The following is a 20,654-nucleotide window of genomic DNA, read 5'->3' on the forward strand; positions in this document are numbered from 1 at the left end:
AAAAAAAAAAAAAAAAAAAAAAAAAAAAAAAGTGTATTAGTTACTATGTTCTTCCACTGATAGAAAGAACTGCCTGCAACTGGGTAATTTAGAAAGGAAAGAGGTTTAATTGACTCTCAGATACACATGGTCTCAGGAAACTTACAAACATGGCAGAAGGTGAAGGGGAAGCAAACCACCTTCACAAGGTGGCAGGAGGGAGAAATGCAAAGCAAAGGGGGGAAACGCCCCTTATGAAACCATCAGATCTTGTCAGAACTCATCATCATGAGAACAGCCTGGGGAAACCACCCCCATGATATAATCACCTCCCACGAGGTCCCTCCTCCAACACGTGGGGATTACAGTTGGAGATTTGGGGTGGGAACACAGCCAAACCATATTAAGAGGTAAATACTACTGTTACGGTGTTTTATCATTCATATAAAGGTCTTTATAATTTTACTACATATGAATGCATCCATAAATGATATGGTATTGCTCTGTGTATTTTTTAATGTATCTGCTGTCACACAATCTTTTATTTTCAATTTTGTATGCTATTTATCCATGTTGGTATATGTAACTGTTCACTTTTACTGCTATATCCATCCGTGCACATAATTTATCCTGATATTCCATTACCAGTTTTTTTCTCATAACTATTCCTTTAGGAGCCTTGTATACATGAGCAGTTTTCTAGTACATATACATAGTGATGGAATTTGCTGGGTCATGGGGTTACTTTTTTACTTTTGCAATTACTTTCCGACTGCTTTTTTGCTTTCTCAACAGTAATTCTACCAATTTATCCCACCACTGGTTGTCCGAGTTCCTTGTCAGCACTTGGTGTCTGTCGCCAGACTTTTGCCCGACAGTGGTATTAGTAAGAAAAGGTATCTCACTGCGTATCTCGTTGCATATGCATTCACTGGTTTATTAGCTAGTGACCATTCTGTCACTTGTTTATTGCTTGTTCATATTTTGTCTATTTTTCTATTGAATTATTTGCAATTCTCTTACTGATTTGTAGAAACGACGTATTCTAATCATCCCTGATCAGTTGTATGTCTTCGAGTCTGGGGCTTGCCTTTCCCGTTTTGTAATATCATTTGACAGAAATGTTCACTCATTTAGTGACATTTTTTCCTTTTTTTTTTTTTTTTCCCCCTTTGAGACAAGAGTCTCTCACCCAGACTGGAGTGCACTGGCATGGTCTCAGCTCACTGCAACCTCTGCCTCCTGGGTTCAAGCTATTGTCCTACCTCCCAAGTAGCTGGGATTACAGGCATGCACCATCACACCCAGTTAATTTTTGTATTTTTTAGTAGAGACAGGGTTTCACCATGTTGGCCAGGCTGGTCTTGAACTCCTGACCTCAAGTGATCTGCCAACCTTTGCTTCCCAAAGTGCTGGGATTACAGGCATGAGCCACCATGCCTGGCCTATCAATGTTTTCCTTTTAAGGTTTTTGCTTTTTGTCTCATTTAAAATCCTTACCTCTTCTGAGATAGATTATATACATGTATACATATATATATATATATATGTGTGTGTGTACTTTCTTTGAAAAGTTTTATTTTTCATATTGTTTTTAAGTCACCTGGAATTGATAGAGTTCATTAACAAAACCTGATTCATGGTATATGTGACAGGTAAGGTCTATCTAGACCAATCTGTAATTATTATATAAATTTACAAGTAGGTGACTTGCCCATCCTTCAGGGACATCTTGCCTCCATGAGGCTACAGTAATCTCACTGTGATAACATGAAGGTAGTGGTGGTCCATGGGTTAACACCGGCTAGTCATCGTTCATGCCCCCTCCACTCTCAGGTGTCCCATTTTGAGACATTACAGTGTCTGCCTTGTTATAACTGTTTTCTCCTATGATTACTACTTGTGTGTGACCTATGTATATTCATCCACTGTTGTAACTCCCCATTCTATTATAATTAATGAACCTCTGTAGTAGATCAAATGCTTTAATTTTGGTACTAACTGAACATAGTAATATTTTGGCTACAGAGACGTGTTTACTCCTTGAGTACACTTTCTGTGCAAGTCCAGTGCTCTATGGCTGATGTGCCTGTGGGACATCTATGTAATGTACTTCCTATACTTCTTGGTTTTTATAGCCATTTCTTACCAATAAACACACCCACTTATTGTAAAAACCTGTACAGTTTCTAAAGAGTAAAATGCTTTCCTTAGTCTGTTGAAAGACAGGGCAGGTGAATTATAAATGAGAGCTATCATTGCATTTCAAAGAATATAAAAATGAAGATGCCACAGGATAAACATTTATTTTAGAATCCAATCTTTTCCCCACACATACACAATAAATTAAACAGAATCCACAATAAATGTACATTTTTTAACAAGAAAAATCAGTTACTGTGACTTCATGATCACACAGGGATCGTCAGAGCTCCGTGTCCTTTAGCACGTTACCCTCCTTGTCCTTCACTCTTATCCTACCAGACCTGTACTTCGTTTCTTGATGACCGTTTGCATATACGGTTTTAACAGTGCCATCTGGGTATTCCCGTCTCTTGAACTGGGCAGTATGTAGTTCTCTTTGGCCATTATTAAACTCTATGAGTTTGTTGCCATCACTGTAAAATTTAAAATAGAATTTCTTTAAAAAAATAGAAAATAGGCAACAGGAAAACTATTGAAAAGTAGCCTTTTGATTCTGGCAGCTACTTCTGGAAACATCCCTTGGTTCTTTCCCCTATACAATTGTAATTTTCTTCAGTGGTTCTGCTTCATGGTGATAGTTCCAATTATCAGATTAGCATTTACATGTACCTATTAAAAGCTTGTTTTAATCATTTATATTTTCACCACAAAATGCTTAGGGATTTTTTTTTTAACTTGTGTTCTTCCTCTTGGTTGTTCTATTAAAATGGGCCCTTCTTTCACACATTTAAAAACCATCTGAGTGCTTGCTCTGTATCAGGTGGGGAAGAGAGCCATTCCTGGGAAGGGGCATGATCAAACTTAAAATCTGTTTTGAAAGAATGGAATAAAAAAGCAGAATGTGAAAAATAATTCACATCAAGTTGACTGCTTGACATGCCTATGGGACATTCATTCAAACTGAACCCCCTAATATGGATGTCGTGTGTCATCAGAAATGCAAGGCTGGGGCACCTTCTGAGCACAGTGAACAGCTGTCACACTGAGTGGTTTTTCTGTGAACATAATGGTGTCATACCGTTGTACTCTGACAATTGTACCATCTGGGAAGATGCTTTCTTCTTGTCCATCAGGAAATAAGTTTTTAACAGTCTGGTCAGGAAACGTGATTTCTTTTCTTCCATCTGGGAAATGTTTTCTGTTTAAAAGAAGTTACAATAAATATTTTTTGAAGGAAGGGAAGAATTTAATGAGAGGGTGAAACAAGTTTGTACCTATTTGTCCACTTGAGAAATGTAAGACTTCCAGTCCCTCCGGGTACGTCGTGTGAGTGGTCTGGGCAGCTGCGTAGTAGTATATCTGTAAAGACACACAGTCAGTCTGCCTTTTCTCCCGAGATGGTTAAGCTATGGAGGAGAACGCCTCTGGAAACATACCACTCTCTGGTCTGGCATGACCTGCTTCACGTCACCATTAAAGAAAGTGACGGTGATGGTCTTCCCATCTGCACTCACTTCCTTCCGAGTTCCATTGGGAAACAGTATAACACGACACCCATTCTTATAAACCTTTTCCACCTAAAAAAACACAAGATTGTCACCTAAGGAAGATTTTCTCCTGACCAAAATATGCCTAATTCTCCTCCCAACTGCCTACTTTGAATTTTTTTGTAATAAAATGTAAAACATTCCCTCAAAAGATCCTTTATTTCGTCAGAAGTAGCAAACTCGTGATTTTCTAATTTCTCATTCCTTTTCCATGTATTAGCTGGAATTCATCTAAAAAAGAAAACCTTCCCTTATCAATGATTTGTTACCCTACAGTAGACGTACAGGAAAGTCTAACTACTACTTTTGACTGTTGCTCTTTGTCCTTCTGTCACTCCTCAAGGATAAGCAGTGAACTCTAACCCTATAATTTCAATAGAAATGGACCAGTTTAGGGTATTTGAAAAGGAAATTTTCCATAAACCTGAGGGAAAAATTCCCTCATCACCTCTAACCTGTATATATCCCTTTCCTCCTCATTCCCTTTAGCTGGAACCCCCAGGCAGTTTTCCCACTAAGAAACCTTCCTAAGCATAAGAATACAACTGTGTTGGCTGGAGACAGGGAGAGAGGCCCCTGACTCAGGATCAGTATAAGAAAGGATGCAAGAAAGGAAGACCTAGAATGAACTGAAGCTTTTAAGAAGTGCCAAGGATTACAAAGGCTTTGGAGTAAGAACAAAAATCATTCAGAGACTGCATGCCTTCTTTTGCTGAATCTCTGAACGAGAAACGGCATCTAAAGGCAAGTTACCCAAAGAGCCCTTATTTTAGATTCTATGTGTTTCAACTATTTTAACCAATGTTTATTTTTTTTAGAATTCATGATTTCAAAAAAAATTTTAACCTTTCCATCAGGATGACTGATTTCTCCCTGTATGTTGTGGTCTTCCTCTTCCTCTTTATATTCAGGATCTGGGAAGTTCAGTGGTTCAGGTGGCTCCCTGGGAGAGGCAGCCTGTAAGCACAAGACATTTTAGCAGCTAAAACCTCCTCTTACTTGTGAAGCCAGATTCTGATACTAGTGTTTACAAAATATAACATTTATAATGTTAAGTAAAAACTCTCTTTTACATATGGCTTAGAAACTTAAGCTATTCACAAATTGATTTCAAGCCTCAGTAATGCATGTTTGAATATATAAAAACAGATTTACTTGTCCCTTATCCGAATTGCCTAAATCACGAGGAGGTGCAGACTTGGATCTTCGAGGTGGATTGCCTATTAGAATAAAATTGTCAGAGTTAGATTTAACAGTTAATTGAGAATTGTACTAGTATGATCAAACATTTCCTTAGTTCATATCCTGTGAACTGCTGTCCTTTATCCAGTAGTTAAGGATGTCTTCATGTTTTTCTTTACTAATTTGTAGTTCTCTGACACAGGTACTCAAGTCCTAGATGTCCAAGAAGACAATATCTGTTCTCAGAGTTTACAATCCTGGGGAAGAGACAGGTGATCAAACAGCCTGACAGACCCAAATGTATTTCAGAGACAATCACAAGGCGTAAGGTGCAGATAAAAGGCATCTAACACCTGTGGAATTTGGCTTCACCAAATAACTGGGTATTTAGTTAAAACATAAATGCCCTTGTGGCTGTGGTGTAAACTTTTTATAATATGACCAGCACACCAATCACATACTGTACCAGCAACACATACATTACAAAATAAACACACCTCCACCAACAACAAAGTGAGGTGAATCTCTCAAAATACACTGAAGTGCCAATATTTTCATCCTATGTGCCAATTCATATTGTAAACACTCAACTTGGAAGGGTCTCGAGCAAGTGCCAAAATCTGACCTACACGTTAAAAAGTGTAACGGAGCTGGATGTTACAGGAGAATGGCCTGAAGGAGGAGAGTGGAGGCAGGCGGTCAGCCAACAAGCTGCTGGGCGTGTGAGGCGGCTGTGCTGGGCCTGTGAGACAGGAATGGTTCCATTACACCACGGGACATGACTGATTTATAGGTCCCAAACTGCCACACATCAGCAATTTCATAATTCAGTGTAACTAACAGATCCAGAAAATAACATCCGAAGGATCAGTCTAGGGACTGCTGGGAGTGGATGGTGAAGGATAACAAGTACTTGGAGTACACAGGCGTTTGGGCTTGAGCCAAGAGGCAGATGGCAGACAAGGCTCTGGGGGAGAGCAGAAGTGCTCTGTTTGGGATGACACAAGAATGTCAAGCTTCACCCCCAGAGGTTATGTGTGCAAAGTTAATGACTAAAGCTGTGTGACATCATTTCTCATAACCACCTCTACAGAAAAGACTAGAATAATACTCCCATTTTATAGGCAAGAAAACCAAGGCTAAGTGGTTAAATAACCTGCCAAGGTTGTCAACTAATAAAAGGCAGAACCAGGCTGCAAAGCCAGTATATATCAAATTTAATTCTTCTCAGGCTGATTATGAACTAACTTTAACTGGAACCCCCAAAGTACCAACTGGGCAGGGTAAGGAGAGGTGACCGTGGGCATGGACAGGCTCCAGATGAAGCACACTGTCTAGAGGACTGTGTGAACCCACCTTGGAAAGTGGGGACAGAGGAAGCTAGGGGGTATACAGTGCTGGAATAGCTGGGTAGGTACTAGGGGAGGGATGTTTATGACCCCAAGAGAGGGAAAGAACTAAGAAGCATGGCCCAAAGGGAAAAGCTGAAAGTGAACTACTTTAAAAATTTAGGTTCATCAAAAGATACTGTAAAGAGCAAAAAGACAAGCCGTGAACTAGGAGAAGATACTGATTTGCAATATATGTAGGTTATAAATACACCACTTACACCAGGGGGCCCCAAGCCCCGCCATATACTGGTCTGTGGCCTGTAGGAACTGGGCCACACAGCAGGAGACGAGCAGTGGGTGGGCGAGCCAGCAAAGCTTCACCTGTATTTACAGCAGCTCCCCATCACTCGCATCACCACCTGAGCGCCTCCTTCTGTCAGATCAGCAGTGGCATTAGATTCTCGCAGGAGCAAGAACCCTATTGTGAACTGCACATGCAAGGGAACTGCATATGCGAGTGAACTGCATGTGCGAGGGATCTAGGTTGCACACTCCTTGTGAGAATCTAATGCCTGATGATCTGTCACTGTCTCCCATCACCCCCAGATGGGGCCGTCTAATTGCAGGAAAACAGGCTCAGGGCTCCCCCCGATTCTACGTTATGGTGAGTCATATAATTATTTCATTATATGTTACAATGTAATAATATTAGAATTAAAGTGTACAATAAATTTAATGTGCTGAATCATCCCAAAACCATCCCCTTCCCCTAGTCCATGCAAAAATTATCTTCCACAAAACTGGTCCCTGAAGCCAAAAAGGCTGGGGACTGCTAATGTATACTACCAAAGTAAGCACATGCTATTGGAAAATGGCACCAACAGACTTGCTCAGTGCAGAGTTGCTACAAATCTTCCATTTGTAAAAAACCACAGTATCTGAGGGTGCAGTAAAGCAGAGCACGAGAAAATGAGTATGCCATAAAGAAAAGCCATGGACAGGAGGGCCTCCCCATGGAGGGCAGTTCTCGGCTGCCACTAATCTGTCTTTAAGCAGGTGGTGGTAACCCAAGTATTTGCTTTGTAATTGTCAAATTGCAGATATCTTTTCTAAATTTATTTCACGAAAATAATTTTTTAAAATTCCAGATTAAAAACTCAGATGTGAATGCAAAAGCGCACAGAAGAAAACGGTGTACTTATGGCCTGAGGATTGAGAAGAATTAGTCATGAAAACCAAAACCTATTTTAAAAGACTGGTAAAGTCCACATTACAAGGAAAACATTAAAAAAAAACAAACTGAAAACTGAACCCAGATTGGGAGAAAATATTAGCAGTCCTTGTAACTGACAAAGGATTAGTATGCAGAATAATTAATTAACTTTATGAGGAGAAAACACACACACATCCAAAATTTTAAATGGACAAAGGAACAGGCAGTTCACAAAAGGGGGACCTCAAATGCTGACTAAATGTAAGAAATGCTCACAGGGCCTTACCAGCTCACGGAATGAACCATCATTTTACATCAACTGGCCAAAATTGTAAAGTCTGGCCAGATCAAGTGTTTGCAAGTATGAAGAGCATACTCTGCTGACAGTAAAGAACTGGTACAACCATGGTGCAGAGCAAAGGGAAGAACTCCAGCTAACATGGCCCGGCATCTTCCTCTTCACATGTATCCTAGAGAAGCCAGAGGATCAAGGCACGCTCTGCAGCCCTACTCATTAGCATGCAAACCTAACTGCCCACCAGCAGGAATGCTGAACTGCAGCAGTATCCAGTGCCATCTACACAGCTATTAAAATCAATCCACTGGAGGTTTGATGTGTTCAGATGGGTAAGTCATACGATATTGAGAGAGAAATTGCAGAAGGACAGAGTATGAAACAATACCACAGGGGGAGTGTCCCTTATCCAGAATGCTTGCCAACAGTGTTGCAGATCTCTACTTTTTTTTTCCAAGTTTTGAAATATTTGCAAATACTTATTGGTTGAGCATCCCTAATCCACATTCAGAATGCTCCAATGAATGTTTCCTTTGAGCATCATGCTTGCCCTCAGTTTCAGATTTGGGATGCTAAACAGTATATCCATTTATGAACACAACATGGTAAAAGAATTTTAAAAAAATAAGCATGGGCCATTATCAGGGCAGAGATTAACTGGGGGAATAAGATGATGCAGAGGAGCTTCAATTACATTTACAGTGTTTTATTAAGCTGGGTATAAACTGTTTATTCTTTACATTCTGAAATGTTTTATAAAAGATCATGCAGCCTCTTACCTTGCATTGGAAGATAATTTTCTTGTATTTTTCTATCTGGGTTCCTGAAGAAATCTGATTGTTTTGAAATCGAACAGATGTGTTCTACAGTATAAGAGAATTTTGTATTGAAAATGAGTGTTAGTCTATTAATACGCTATGTGAAACTAATAAAAATGAGCTAGTGATGAGAACGCTGTGGGTTTTGTTTATTCATATTGTTTTCATTTATACAATAGGCCAAAACAAGCTGTTATTTAGGAATCACTACACGCACGTGCGCACGCACGCACGCACACACACACACGCTCCTTTTGACAAACATTCATTCAAGTGAGGACACAGCAGGCAAGGTCACCTGAACCATCTCCTCCGACCATTACAGAGCAGACGAGTCCACAGGCCCCTTCCGCTCATGGTGTTCGAGGACAAAGCCTCTCCTGGGTGCTCCCCACTCACACTCCCCCCAGGACAGTCCAGCGAGCCCAGCTCTCCCTGAGACCACCACCGAGCACTCCCTGTGAGGATGAGGTGGGGTGAGTCCTCTCTGCATCCCACCTCCACTTCTGGCCAAATCAAGCCCCAATACTACTTGCCCCAGCCCCCACCAGGTCCCTCCCTGCCCGGAGATGATGCTTCCAGTGCTGTCCTTCCTGGTGTCCTACCTCAGCTCCACACCCCAGTGGTCAACCCTAGAACTTGTCATTATCAATACTATCAACATCTGCAATGATCAATAACCACAAAATTCTAAATTTCAAGGCATTCTACTTACAGAAATTCAGAAGGTGGGGCGTTCTAGAAAATAATCAGCCTGGTCTCTTCAAAAGTTCATGTAATTTAATAAAACGCTGAAGCATTTAGGGGTGAGATGCCGTGATCCTACAACTACCTTCAAACAGTTCAGTGAAACAGGCAAAACTATGGCAAAAGGTTCCTCCTAGTGGTTGAATCCAAGTGGGTACCAAGGTGTTAATTGTACTATTCTTTCACCTATTCTCTATTTCGGGAAGCTTTCACACTAAAAGGTAGGGGGCGGTGAGGAGAATAATGCTACTTCCTCACTACTCTCCCGTCTTTGCAGCTCATTCTGCTAATTCCCTGCCCCTGACCACCCTCACAGCCGACAGACATGGCCCTGCGGGTCCTCGACCCCTAGTGCTTCCCATGTCCTGAAAGCCTCCGGGCCCACACTGCCCTCTTGCAGCTAAAGTATGCTCTGCAGCAGGCACTCTTGTCACACACACTGTTAGCTTCCCTCCCTCTGCTCACTTGGTGGCATTCACTTGGATGACCACAAGCTAAGAACAACATACGTGCAATCCTCATTTTAAAATTTCAGTCTCTGATCCAGGTGGGCCCAGGTACAGCCACAAATCACTCTATTACCCCAGCCTCTGCTTTTGTTCACACAGATGACCTCTGGCGTTCTGGATCTCCTCCCCTCCTGCCACCTCCGCCCTCACAGAAGCCCGGGCTGTGCCTGTACCTCCCACCTCTGGGCATGAAGGCCATTGCCTGGCCACAGCCTGCCCTCCACTCCCTGCCTGGACCCAGCTCCTCTCACTTCACCAAATATGGTGCTTCTGCAATTCTTCCACTTCCTCCTGCATCAGTATCTTCCTCTCCACTGAATCAGTCCAACCAATACACAAACACCTGTTAATTTTACCATCTTAAAAACAAAACATTTTCCCTATGGCCACTATCCTCATGTCCTTAATTTACTGCAAAACTACAAAGCTGTTATCTGCTCCCAGCCAATCAGGCTTTCCTCTTCAACACTCCAGGGAAACAGACCTTCTCAAGGCCCACAGTTCCTCCTACCTGGTAAACCCCATGGCCGGTTTCAGTCCTCCTTTGAGTTGCTGCCACACCCGACACAGGTGGCCACTCTCCTCCTTGCAGCCTTTTCTTCACTTGTTCTCAGGACACCACACGGCCTCCTGGCCTCCTGCTCTCTGGCTGCTCACCCACTCCTCCCTGCCTACTCACAGCCCTGCTGCCTCTCCCTGTCCCGTGCTGTATCACACATCGGATGACCCGGGTGTCTGTCCCCACCCGGAGCCTGTGCTGCCGTGTGCAGCTGCCTAGTCGGATCTCCCATGTGTCTCGTAGGCATTTCAATTTCCCCTGTCCAAGCCTGAGTTCCTGGTGGCTATGTGCTCCCTTCTTGCAGTTGCTCCTAGTCAGTGGGACCTTCGTGAGACCAAAACACAAAACTAAGTTGAGGCCATTCCTGACTCCTTCCTTGATGTCACCACCAACCACACACACAGCTCAACAACAAACACAGTCTGCTTCTCTCCACCTGCCACTGCCACCCAGTCCCCCAAGCCCTACCGCATTCCTGGTGTTGCCCGTGCTCCCTTCCACCTGTTCCTGGTCTACAGCAGTCAGAGGTAAAGTAAGAGGCCTGGCCATCGTTTATTCAGAGCCCTCCAGACTCCCACTCACTCAAAAAATGCCCAGGTGCATGCTGCCATCTGTTAGGAATCCCATCCACCGCCCACTGTCCCATCCCACCCCAGGGGCTGGCCCACTGCTCCTCCCCCATACTCCGATTGCCCCATCCCAGGCCCACTCAGGCGCGGCTGCAGCCTGGGGCTCCTCTGCAGGCTCAGGTGGCCACCCAGCCACTCCTCACATGCGCTTCCCAGGCCGTACCACCCAGACGGTGACACCACTCCACCGCCCTGCTTCTCCTAAGGTCTCGCCACCATCTCACACACCACACGTTTTATTATTTGACTTATTACAGTCTTTCTTCCACCACTGGAATGTAAGCTTCATAAGGGCAAGAAATTTTGTCTGTTTACTGCTGTACCCCAAGCGCCTAACGCAGTGCCTGGCACACCCTGGTTGTTCACAAAGATGAATGAAAGACCAATTACTTGATTAAAAAGGGTCATATGCGTGCAACTCTCAGCCAAAATCTCCTCTGGTCTAACAGAGATGATCTGCCTACTGTAGCAACCTCCTCCACAGGAATTAGAGAAATGAGTCTGCCAAGTACCCGTTTATAGCAACGCTTGGACAATCTTTTGAGTTGTGGTAAAATAGGTATCACATAAAATTCACCGTCTTCGGCATGTTTAGGTGCACACTTCAGTGGCATTAAGGATCTCTGCAGTATACTGCAACCATCGCCCTCCATCCAGCTCCAGGACACTTTTCATCTTACAAGATGGAAACTGTCCACATTCACAGTCACTCCCCCCTGCCCCCAGCCCCTGGCAGCCCCCATTCTACTTTCTGACTCTATGAATTTGAATGCTCAGATACTGAAGCGCCCCTGGCCTGACACAACCCACCGGCCTCCCCGCCTACCGCGAGCTTGTCCTTCTTCTCCACCTCAAGGCTGCTCTCTACGGCTGCTGCTCTTTTCCAGGCATCCAGTCGGAATCTTTCCATCACTTTTATTTCTCCCCTGAGGTCTGTGTTCTCTCTGACTAACGTTTCTATCTGGCTTCTGAGGCGGCCGTGGGTGCTTGACCATTTGGTTTCCTTTCTTTTCAAATCTTCCCGTAAATCTGCTATTTGCTGTTTTAAAGTCTCTCAAAAAAAAAAAAAAAAAAAAAAAAAAAGGCATTACTACATCACCAGAATTAAGACAGCAGAAGAACAGACACCCAGCAACGAAACAGAATAGCCAGCCAGAAAGGGAAGGCTTAGTCAACAGACGACATTCTAAGACCACTGCGGCTTTCAGCGGCGGGAGGAGGGGATCAGAATCTCACCACAGCCCACCAGCAAACCTAATTCCAGAGCCAGGAGAAAGGAAGGCAGACAGCATGTGGGAGCTAACAGCAGAAAACTGCCATAACGTAGGAAAGACCTCACCTGAGCTATTAACTGAAAGGGATCCATGGGGGAGATCGGGAAAAGAAGAAATGCAACAGGAACTCATGAATAAGTGAAGGAAGAGTAGAGCTAAAGAATAAAAGACTCCAAAGTCAAAACTACCTGCCCTGAAAACTATCTGAAATTCATGAGAAGAAATAAATTTCCAAAAAATGAGTTGTTTTAGATAGACTAAAATAAGGGAAGAATCTGCTGGAAATGTCTAGAAGCAATTTGAGATCATGTGCAAGTGACAGCGACTGACTGTGAGCCAAGGAAGGAGCAGAGCACCGAAGCCCATGAGTGCTGAGACAGCGGGCGTGGCCCGGCCCATGCCCTGCACCCAGTAACCCCTGCAGCAGCCACACGGCGGCCTGGTGACGACGGGGAGGACACCTGGGCCCCACCACAGAGGGCGTAGGCTTTGGATTGGGTGACATCAAGGTTGACATCCGAGTTTTCCGACTTGAAAGCTTAAAACAAGGTCCACGACCTCCATGAACATCAGGTTTCCCATTTGTGAGACGGATTATGACCAATAAATGAAAACTTTCTGGTAAGCATTTTTATCATGCAGGAAGATGGATTTCATACTAAACTGGTAAAATATAAGTCTAAATGGATGCAGAATTCAAGAGCAATTAATATTTACAAAATATCTGTTATCAGGCACTGTCACAGGCCCTTGCAATACTAAGAACAAAGCTCCACCTCATGAGGCTCACTCTGCCAGAGACAGTGGGAGGGTGATGGGAGGGTGGCCAGGGCAGGTGAGGGGGTGATGGGAGAGTGAGAGGGTGGCCAGGGCAGGTGAGGGGGTGATGGGAGAGTAGCCAGGGAAGGTGAGGTGACAGGGCTGTGTGGGGAGGCAGCATGACATAAGCTGGGTGTCACTGAACAGAGCCGGGGGAAGGCAGCGCATGTGGGAAGCAACAGGAGGGTGCCTGGCACTGTGCCAGCACTGCAAGGGACCAGCGCAGGTGGCAGGAGGACTGGCCAGGGACAGGAAGGGGAAAAGAGGCCCAATCACATAGGGACTGAGGCTCTTAGAGGAAGGAAGGCAGAGGCACATGGAGGTGTCTGAGCGGAGGGGATCGGCTGTCACCTGGAGCGACGCCACAGGGACTGGGTGAGAGCAGAGGCCAAGTCATTAACCCGGAGGTGGCAACTGGAATCTGAGTGGACTTTCTGTCAGAACAGCATGGAGTGGAAGAGCAAGAGAAGCCTCGAGAATGATTCGAGGCCTCTGGCCCAAGCACAGGGGAGGATGGCAGCAGGATGGACACTAGCAGACGGCTGCCGACGAGGCCTGGGGTTCGTGGTAGGGGTGGGTACCAGGACTCGCCAGGGGCTGTGTCAGTGCCATAGAATGACCAGAGGCCACGCCGCAGGGCGTGTGGCAAAACAGCTGGTGACGTCTGGAGATCCAGGCACAGTGAATACGGGCAAGGCTTTTAAGTTTTGCTGCAAAGGAAAACACAGATAGGGCTGTGGAGTTGAGTGAGTTTGTTTAAAGAAATGCCAGCAGGCAGTAAAGACAGGAAGGCTGGGGGCAGAACGCACGGTGGACAGAAGGTGGAGGCGGAGAGTGGGCTCCGTGGGCTGGACACGGGGATGGACTGGGTGGAGGATGAGACGCCCTCGAGGTGCAGAGGGAGGGAGAGGCCGCAGCCAGCCAGCGGAGACCCTGGGGAGCGGGGAGAGGAAGAGAAGGGAGCCCCTAGGCTGGGGGACTGGTGAGGGTCCAGACCCAGACAGATGGGACAGGAGCCGGAAGGAGAAAGGGGCAGCAGGAAACGACCTGCGGGGTGAAGCCAGCAGGCCTGGCTGGCAGGTGGGGTCGGCGGCTGGGGACCAGACTTCCAGCACAGCGCGGAAGCTCAGAGGCGTGGCCGGGAACTCTCGAGGTCCCCCAGCGTCACCACACCCTGCAGGGGCTCCACGTCCTGCTGGCCAGGCCCCGGTGGGCACAGCTGAGAGCCTGTGCCGTGAAAACCGGAAGGGCGGGCAGGAGCCAAGGCCGGGAAGACCGAGGAGACTCCGGACCTGCAGAAGGCTGTCAACCTCCACAGGCTCTACACTCACAGCAGCCCCAGCGGAGCCCGGCTCCTTGCAGCGCAGTGGATGCCAGACCAGAGCAGGTTTAAAAAAGAAAGCCAAGGCCGGGCGCGGTGGCTCACCCCTGTAATCCCAGCACTTTGGGAGGCGGAGACGGGCGGATTACGAGGTCAGGAGATGGAGACCATCCTGGCTGACATGATGAAACCCTGTCTCTACTAAACACACACACACACACACACCACAGAGTCGGGTGAGGCGGCGGGCGCCTGTAGTCCCAGCTACTCAGGAGGCTGAGGTAGGAGAATGTCGTGAACCCGGGAGGTGGATAGATAGTGCCACTGCACTCCACCCTGGGTGACACAGCGAGACTGTTTCAAAAAAAAGAAAAAAGAAAAAAGAAAAGAAAAGAAAAGAAAAAAGAAAAGGAAAAGGAAAGAAAGAAAGCCAAAACCAAATAGTCTTAAATAACCCGTTGTTCCAGAAAGCAGTGCTCTCAAAACACCAAGGGCAGCGCTAAGTGGCAAGGGAGCCATGGATTTAAAGGGGCTCCCCCACTGGTCAAGTTGGGACCACTTAAATATCAAACTGGAAATTTTATAATTAAAATAACCTGTGTGAAAAGCTATATGCCTCAGTAACGACGACTGTAAATTCCAGGAGGGCAGAAATGGCTAACTCATTATCGATTCCTCAGTGATGACAAGCGTCTAGTACATAAGGGGTTCTCAATAAATTTACTGAAAGAATACCCAAAATAAAATAGTTAATATTTTTTAACATAACTATAATGTAAAGGAAGGTTAAATATGCCCTCCCCTTAACTTTTTGATGTTTAATAGAGTATCAATAAACATAGGTTTGTTTTCTATGAAGTATATATCTGTTTTTAAAGTATATTTTTGCACAGAAGTAGAGAGAAAGGTAATTGGGAGCTATGAATAAGCCAAACAGTGTAAAGAAGAAAATGAACTGCACCAAAACCAGCAAGAAATAATGAATACCCAGGGCCACACATGATAACCAAGTATGAACAGGTTCCAAAACTTCAATCAACACCAGAAATCATATAAACCAACAAAGGCGAGCTCAAGAATGAGTTCCTGAAGAGGGAAAGCAACTCACCAGCCCAGCCCCTCACCACCCAACAAGCCCCTTGATGGGCACAGCCCAGAGCTGCCAGCAGTGAGGATGTGCCCAGTCCTGCATGGTGCACTGTGGCAGCCACCAGCCAGCCACAGGTGGCTACTAAGTCCTGGAAATGTAGCTAATGGGAATGAGAAGCTGACTTTTCAATTTACCTCTAATTAATTTAAATGGAAATAGCCACACAGGGTTAAGAGCTAGCAGCCTGGACTGCAGAGGACACGTCGTGTGAGGGAAAGGCACCAAGTTGCAAGAAAAGAAAACCCACGTTATTCACCTAACAAAGTACAACAACAAAAAGAAGTGTGTTTGCTCTGGTTTGAATCACCTTGGAAGAAGCAGTAAGGATCAGAGCTACGAGAAAGAGGAGAAGGAAAAAATCAATCAATCTCATAACCTTAAGTGATCTAAGGAGGTTATTTTTTCCCTTTGGATCTGGTTAAGATTTTCATAACATAGCAACGTATTTAAAATATCTCTAATTCTAGGAGATCCAGAAAGAAAAATGAAATGACAAACCCATCATGTATTTTAGAATAGGCTATGGTTTTAATTTAGTTAAGTTTTCTGATAGCAGAATTTGTTATAACTACTGTTTCAAGTATATGGCTTGTTCACCAAAACAGCCATACTGAATTTTAACTATAATTCAGACTGTTTAAAAGAAATTCAATTAAGTTAATATCAATTTTTAACCTCTTACCTATCAAGTAGAGAACAAAAAACCCTCTAAGAATTGCCAGTAGAACTAAAAATTAATTAGCCAGCCATGGTGGTGGGCACCTATAATCCCAGCTACTTGAGGGGCTGAGGCAGGAGAATCGCTTGAACCGCGGAGATGGAAGTTGCAGTGAGCTCAAATTTAGCCCCTGTACTCCAGGCTGGGCTACAGAGTGTCTCAAAAAATAAAAATAAAAAATAAAACTGAACTAATGTTGAATAAAAAATAAAACTGAACTAGTGGCATGATGTTTACGGAGGGATAATCTGGCAATTTGTATCAATGTACATACCTTTAACCTCACTATCTCACTTGTAGGAATCCATCCTAGAGATATACTCCAGGACATAAGCTACACGAGGACAGGGATTGCTTGGTTTTGTTCACTGCTGCATTCCCAGCACATGCCTGCTACACAGCAGGTCCTCAGTAGCCATGTGCTGAATGAATAAGTGGGAGAATGATTGTGAGAGGTCATATATGCACAAAGTTATTCAGTACAGCCCTTCTTGGATTCTTGTAAACAGAAAAAGAACAGAAATACATAGTGCTTAGGTGAGTAAATTATGGTACATATTACAATTCTATACAATAATAAAACAAAGAATAAAGATGTTCTGTTAAGATACATCATGATTTCAATAGACTATCATTAATGTTTTTAAAAAAACACCACGAATATATATATGTACTTTCTAAGAATTTCTCTGGAAAGATATGAGATTGATAACACTGGCTGCCTCAAGAGAGGTGAATTACAATGCAAACAAATCAACTATAAAGATACCAAGCAGTTAGAAAATCTGAATATGGACTAAGTATTCATTGATACTATAAATTTTGTTATAGGTGTGACAAAGGTGTAATTCCCCTCCCCCCCCACCCCCCAGTGGACGGAGTCTCACTCTGTCACCCAGGCTGGAGTGCAGGAGCATGATCTTGGCTCACTGCAACCTCCTCCTCCCAGGTTCAAGTGGTTCTGCTGCCTCAGCCTCCCACGCACCTGGGACTACAGGCGCACCACCACGCCTGGCTAATTTTTTTGCATTTTTTGTAGAGACGGAGATTTGCCATGCTGGCCAGGCTGGTCTCAAACTCCTGACCTCAAGCCATCTGCCTGCCTCAGCTCCCAAAGTGCTGGGATTATAGGAGTGAGCCACCGCCCCCAGTCAACAGTCTTATTTTTTTTAAAGGTGTCTTTCTCAGAGAAACATACTAGACTATGTATAGGTGAAATGAGCAGATGTCTGGGATTTCACTTTTTTTTTTTTTTTGGAGACAGAGTCTTGCTCTGTCACCCGGGCTGGAGTGCAGTGGCCGGATCTCAGCTCACTGCAAGCTCCGCCTCCCGGGTTTACACCATTCTCCTGCCTCAGCCTCCCGAGTAGCTGGGAGTACAGGCGCCGCCACCTCGCCCGGCTAGTTTTTTGTATTTTTTTTAGTAGACACGGGGTTTCACCGTGTTAGCCAGGATGGTCTCGATCTCCTGACCTCGTGATCCGCCCGTCTCGGCCTCCCAAAGTGCTGGGATTACAGGCTTGAGCCACCGCGCCCGGCTCACTTTTTAAATTCCACATTAAAAAGCCAAAAAAGAGTACGAGGGGAGAGAGATGAAATTAGAAAGACAAAATGATCACTGGTGAAATATGGGAAAATTCACTCTGTTCTTGCTACTTTTATGTATTTTTGAAATTTTCCATAATAAAAAATTATTTTCAAAAAACAACTGAATAGGTGGCCAGGGCAAGGGTGAGGTAGAAATTTCACCACACATCTTTTTGTAACTTTTGAATGATAATATACTTATATTACCTTTTGAAATAAAAGTTTTAATATTGCCAACATCTAACATATTAGATTTAATAAGCTAAGTATTAACCAAAACATAATAGTACATTTCTTCCCACAAAAATTAAGAGAATTAAAGACCCTGAGCACCGTGCTGTTCAATAACTCAAAGTGTAGGTGTGCAGATCAGGATGGCTACACGAGACAGGAAGAAAGCAAACGATGGAACTCAAAAATGCTAGTAATTAAAATACAGACAGTGGAAGGTGAGTTTCCATTTTATGCTAGAAGCAATGGAGAGCCATTTAAAATTTCTCTTTTGATAAGTCTTAACTTTGATGAAGTCCAATATATCCATTTTTTCTTTTATAGTTGGTTGTGTCTTCTCTTAGAAATCTCCGCATATGCCAATGTTGTAAATAGATTCACCTATTTTTTTCTAGAAGGTTTATAGTTTTAACATGTCCATTTCTAACTATGAAATTAACAGGACTGATAATCTGGCCTATCAGTTTATAAGTTTTAGAATTAAAGACCTGGTTATTTATGGTCGTAAATTATGGTAAACGAACAGAACTCACAGTATTTGGTGTGTGGTAGGTCAAAAAAGATTAACACAACATTATGCCAGTGAATTTCCAGCTCTGGGCTTGTTAATTCATCTATGACATTATCACGGTCTTTTCTAGGAAGCCTTAACTAGTAAGAAAAGGACTGTTATCTTCTACTCTTTAAAACTCAGACTACAGAAGACATTCCTGATGCACTGTCTCAGACAGATTATTTGCTGAGTGAATGAATGATGGATTGATACAGTTTTGCTTTGACATAAGAAATAACTGAGATTCTTACAAGATTGTCACCTTTACTAACTTACATGAATATAACATAAAGAGCTAGCATACCTGTATTTCTTCACGTTCCTTTTTATCTGGAAAAGTTCTTGCAGCTGTAGAATACTTTTCAAAAACTTTACGTTCCTTTTGTAGCTTCCTCATCTCCTCCTTTTTAAACTCTTCTATTCGAGCTAATTCTTTTGCTTTCTGTTGTTCAAAGTCTGCAATTTCTTTCCTAAAATGACCAAATTACATTATCACCTAAGGAGACCCTCTTGGTGCAGTGACGCGCAGAACCTGCCGACAGGCTAGTAACTGCTAGTCCCGGTTAATTCAGCTTCAATCCAGAGGCCTGAAATAACCGCCAATCCACTCACCAAAGCATTCGTCCAACAAGCATTCACTGGGTGCCTACGATGAATCAGGCATTCTACAAGGTAGTGAGGAAACCACAGTGAAAAAAACAAACATTCTAGCTGGGCACAGTGGCTTACGCCTGTAATCCCAACACTGGGAGGCTGAGGCAGGCCTGAGTCCAGGAATTCAAGGTTGCAGTGAGCCGTGATCGCCTGGGCAACAGGGAGAGACTCTGTCTCTCAACTTCAGCCTGGGCAACAGAAAGGAGACCCTGTCTCAAAAAAAAAAAAAAAAAAAAAAATTTTTCCCATGCAGCTTCTTACATTCTAAAGGAAGACAGATGATAATAAAGAAAGTAAATAAGTACATGGAATATTAGAAGCATTAAAGAGAAATAAAGCAAGGAAGAAGTTTAGGAAATATCAGAATGGGAGGGTGGAACTGTACGTGAGGGCTTATCCTGCTGAGATAATATGAGGGGTTCTCTTGCTGAGGTAACATGAAGGAAACCTGAAGAAAATGAGAGAGGCGGTCACAAGGATGTCCACACACAGCAGTGCAGGCAGAGGGTGCGACAAGTGCCAAAGCCCTGAGGCAGGAATGTGGCTGAGGTGTTCAAAGAACAGCCAGGAGGCCAGTGTGGCTAAAACAGAGTGAGCAAAGGATGGGCAGCAGGAGAAGGTGTCAAAAAAGGAGACAGCCCAGGCACAGTGGCTCAACTCCTGTAATCCCAGCACTTTGGGAGGCCAAGGTGGGCCGATCAGGACAGCAGCTGGACCTGAGGTCAGTTCGAGACCAGCCTGACCAACATGGAGAAACCCCCGTCTCTCCTGAAAATACGAGATTAGCCAGGCATGGTGGTAAATGCCTGTAAGCCCAGCTACTCAAGAGGCTGAGGCAGAAGAATTGCTTGAACCTGGGAGGTGGAGGTTGCAGTGAGCTGAGATTATGCCATTGCACTCCAGCCTGCGCAACAAGAGTGAAACTCCATCTCCAAGAAAAAAAGGAGGCGGCCTTGATCAGATGAACTGCCCAAACACGGGCTGGCTATGGATGTGTATGAAGAGCAGAGACACAGGCAGCAGAGACACCTACTAGGAAACGATTTTAATAACCAGGGAAAGCCAATGGGGCCCTGGTCGAGTGGCAGCTCTGAGGCAGTGAAGCAGTTGGGTTAGAAATGGACTGAGAGAAAAGGCCAGGCGTGGTGGCTCACGCCTGTAATCCCAGCACTTTGGGAGGCCCAGGCGGGCGGATCACGAGGTCAGGATATCGAGACCATCCTGGCTAACACGGTGAAACCCCGTCTCTACTAAAAAATACAAAAAACTGGCCGGGCGCGGTGGCTCAAGCCTGGAATCCCAGCACTTTGGGAGGCCGAGACGGGCGGATCACGAGGTCAGGAGATCGAGACCATCCTGGCTAACACGGTGAAACCCCGTCTCTACTAAAAAT

The 20,654-nt window shown here is 44.4% G+C and overlaps 1 protein-coding gene across 1 annotated transcript in view; it reads right to left on the minus strand.

The window, feature by feature from the left end:
* Positions 1-1,541: 1,541 nt before the first annotated feature.
* CPAP (centrosome assembly and centriole elongation protein) overlaps positions 1,542-20,654 on the minus strand; it is a 41,284-nt gene continuing 22,171 nt past the window's right edge. The window contains 10 exon segments of the mRNA XM_017852296.1: positions 1,542-2,597; positions 3,203-3,322; positions 3,399-3,483; positions 3,561-3,701; positions 4,518-4,628; positions 4,827-4,891; positions 8,472-8,492; positions 8,495-8,555; positions 11,781-12,005; positions 18,912-19,077. Coding sequence (XP_017707785.1) covers positions 2,578-2,597; positions 3,203-3,322; positions 3,399-3,483; positions 3,561-3,701; positions 4,518-4,628; positions 4,827-4,891; positions 8,472-8,492; positions 8,495-8,555; positions 11,781-12,005; positions 18,912-19,077 — 1,015 coding nt within the window. The 3' untranslated portion in view covers positions 1,542-2,577.

The sequence above is a fragment of the Rhinopithecus bieti genome, unplaced genomic scaffold (assembly GCF_001698545.2).
Source record: "Rhinopithecus bieti isolate Rb0 unplaced genomic scaffold, ASM169854v2 scaffold_2247, whole genome shotgun sequence".
In the NCBI taxonomy this organism is placed as follows: Eukaryota; Metazoa; Chordata; class Mammalia; order Primates; family Cercopithecidae; genus Rhinopithecus; species Rhinopithecus bieti.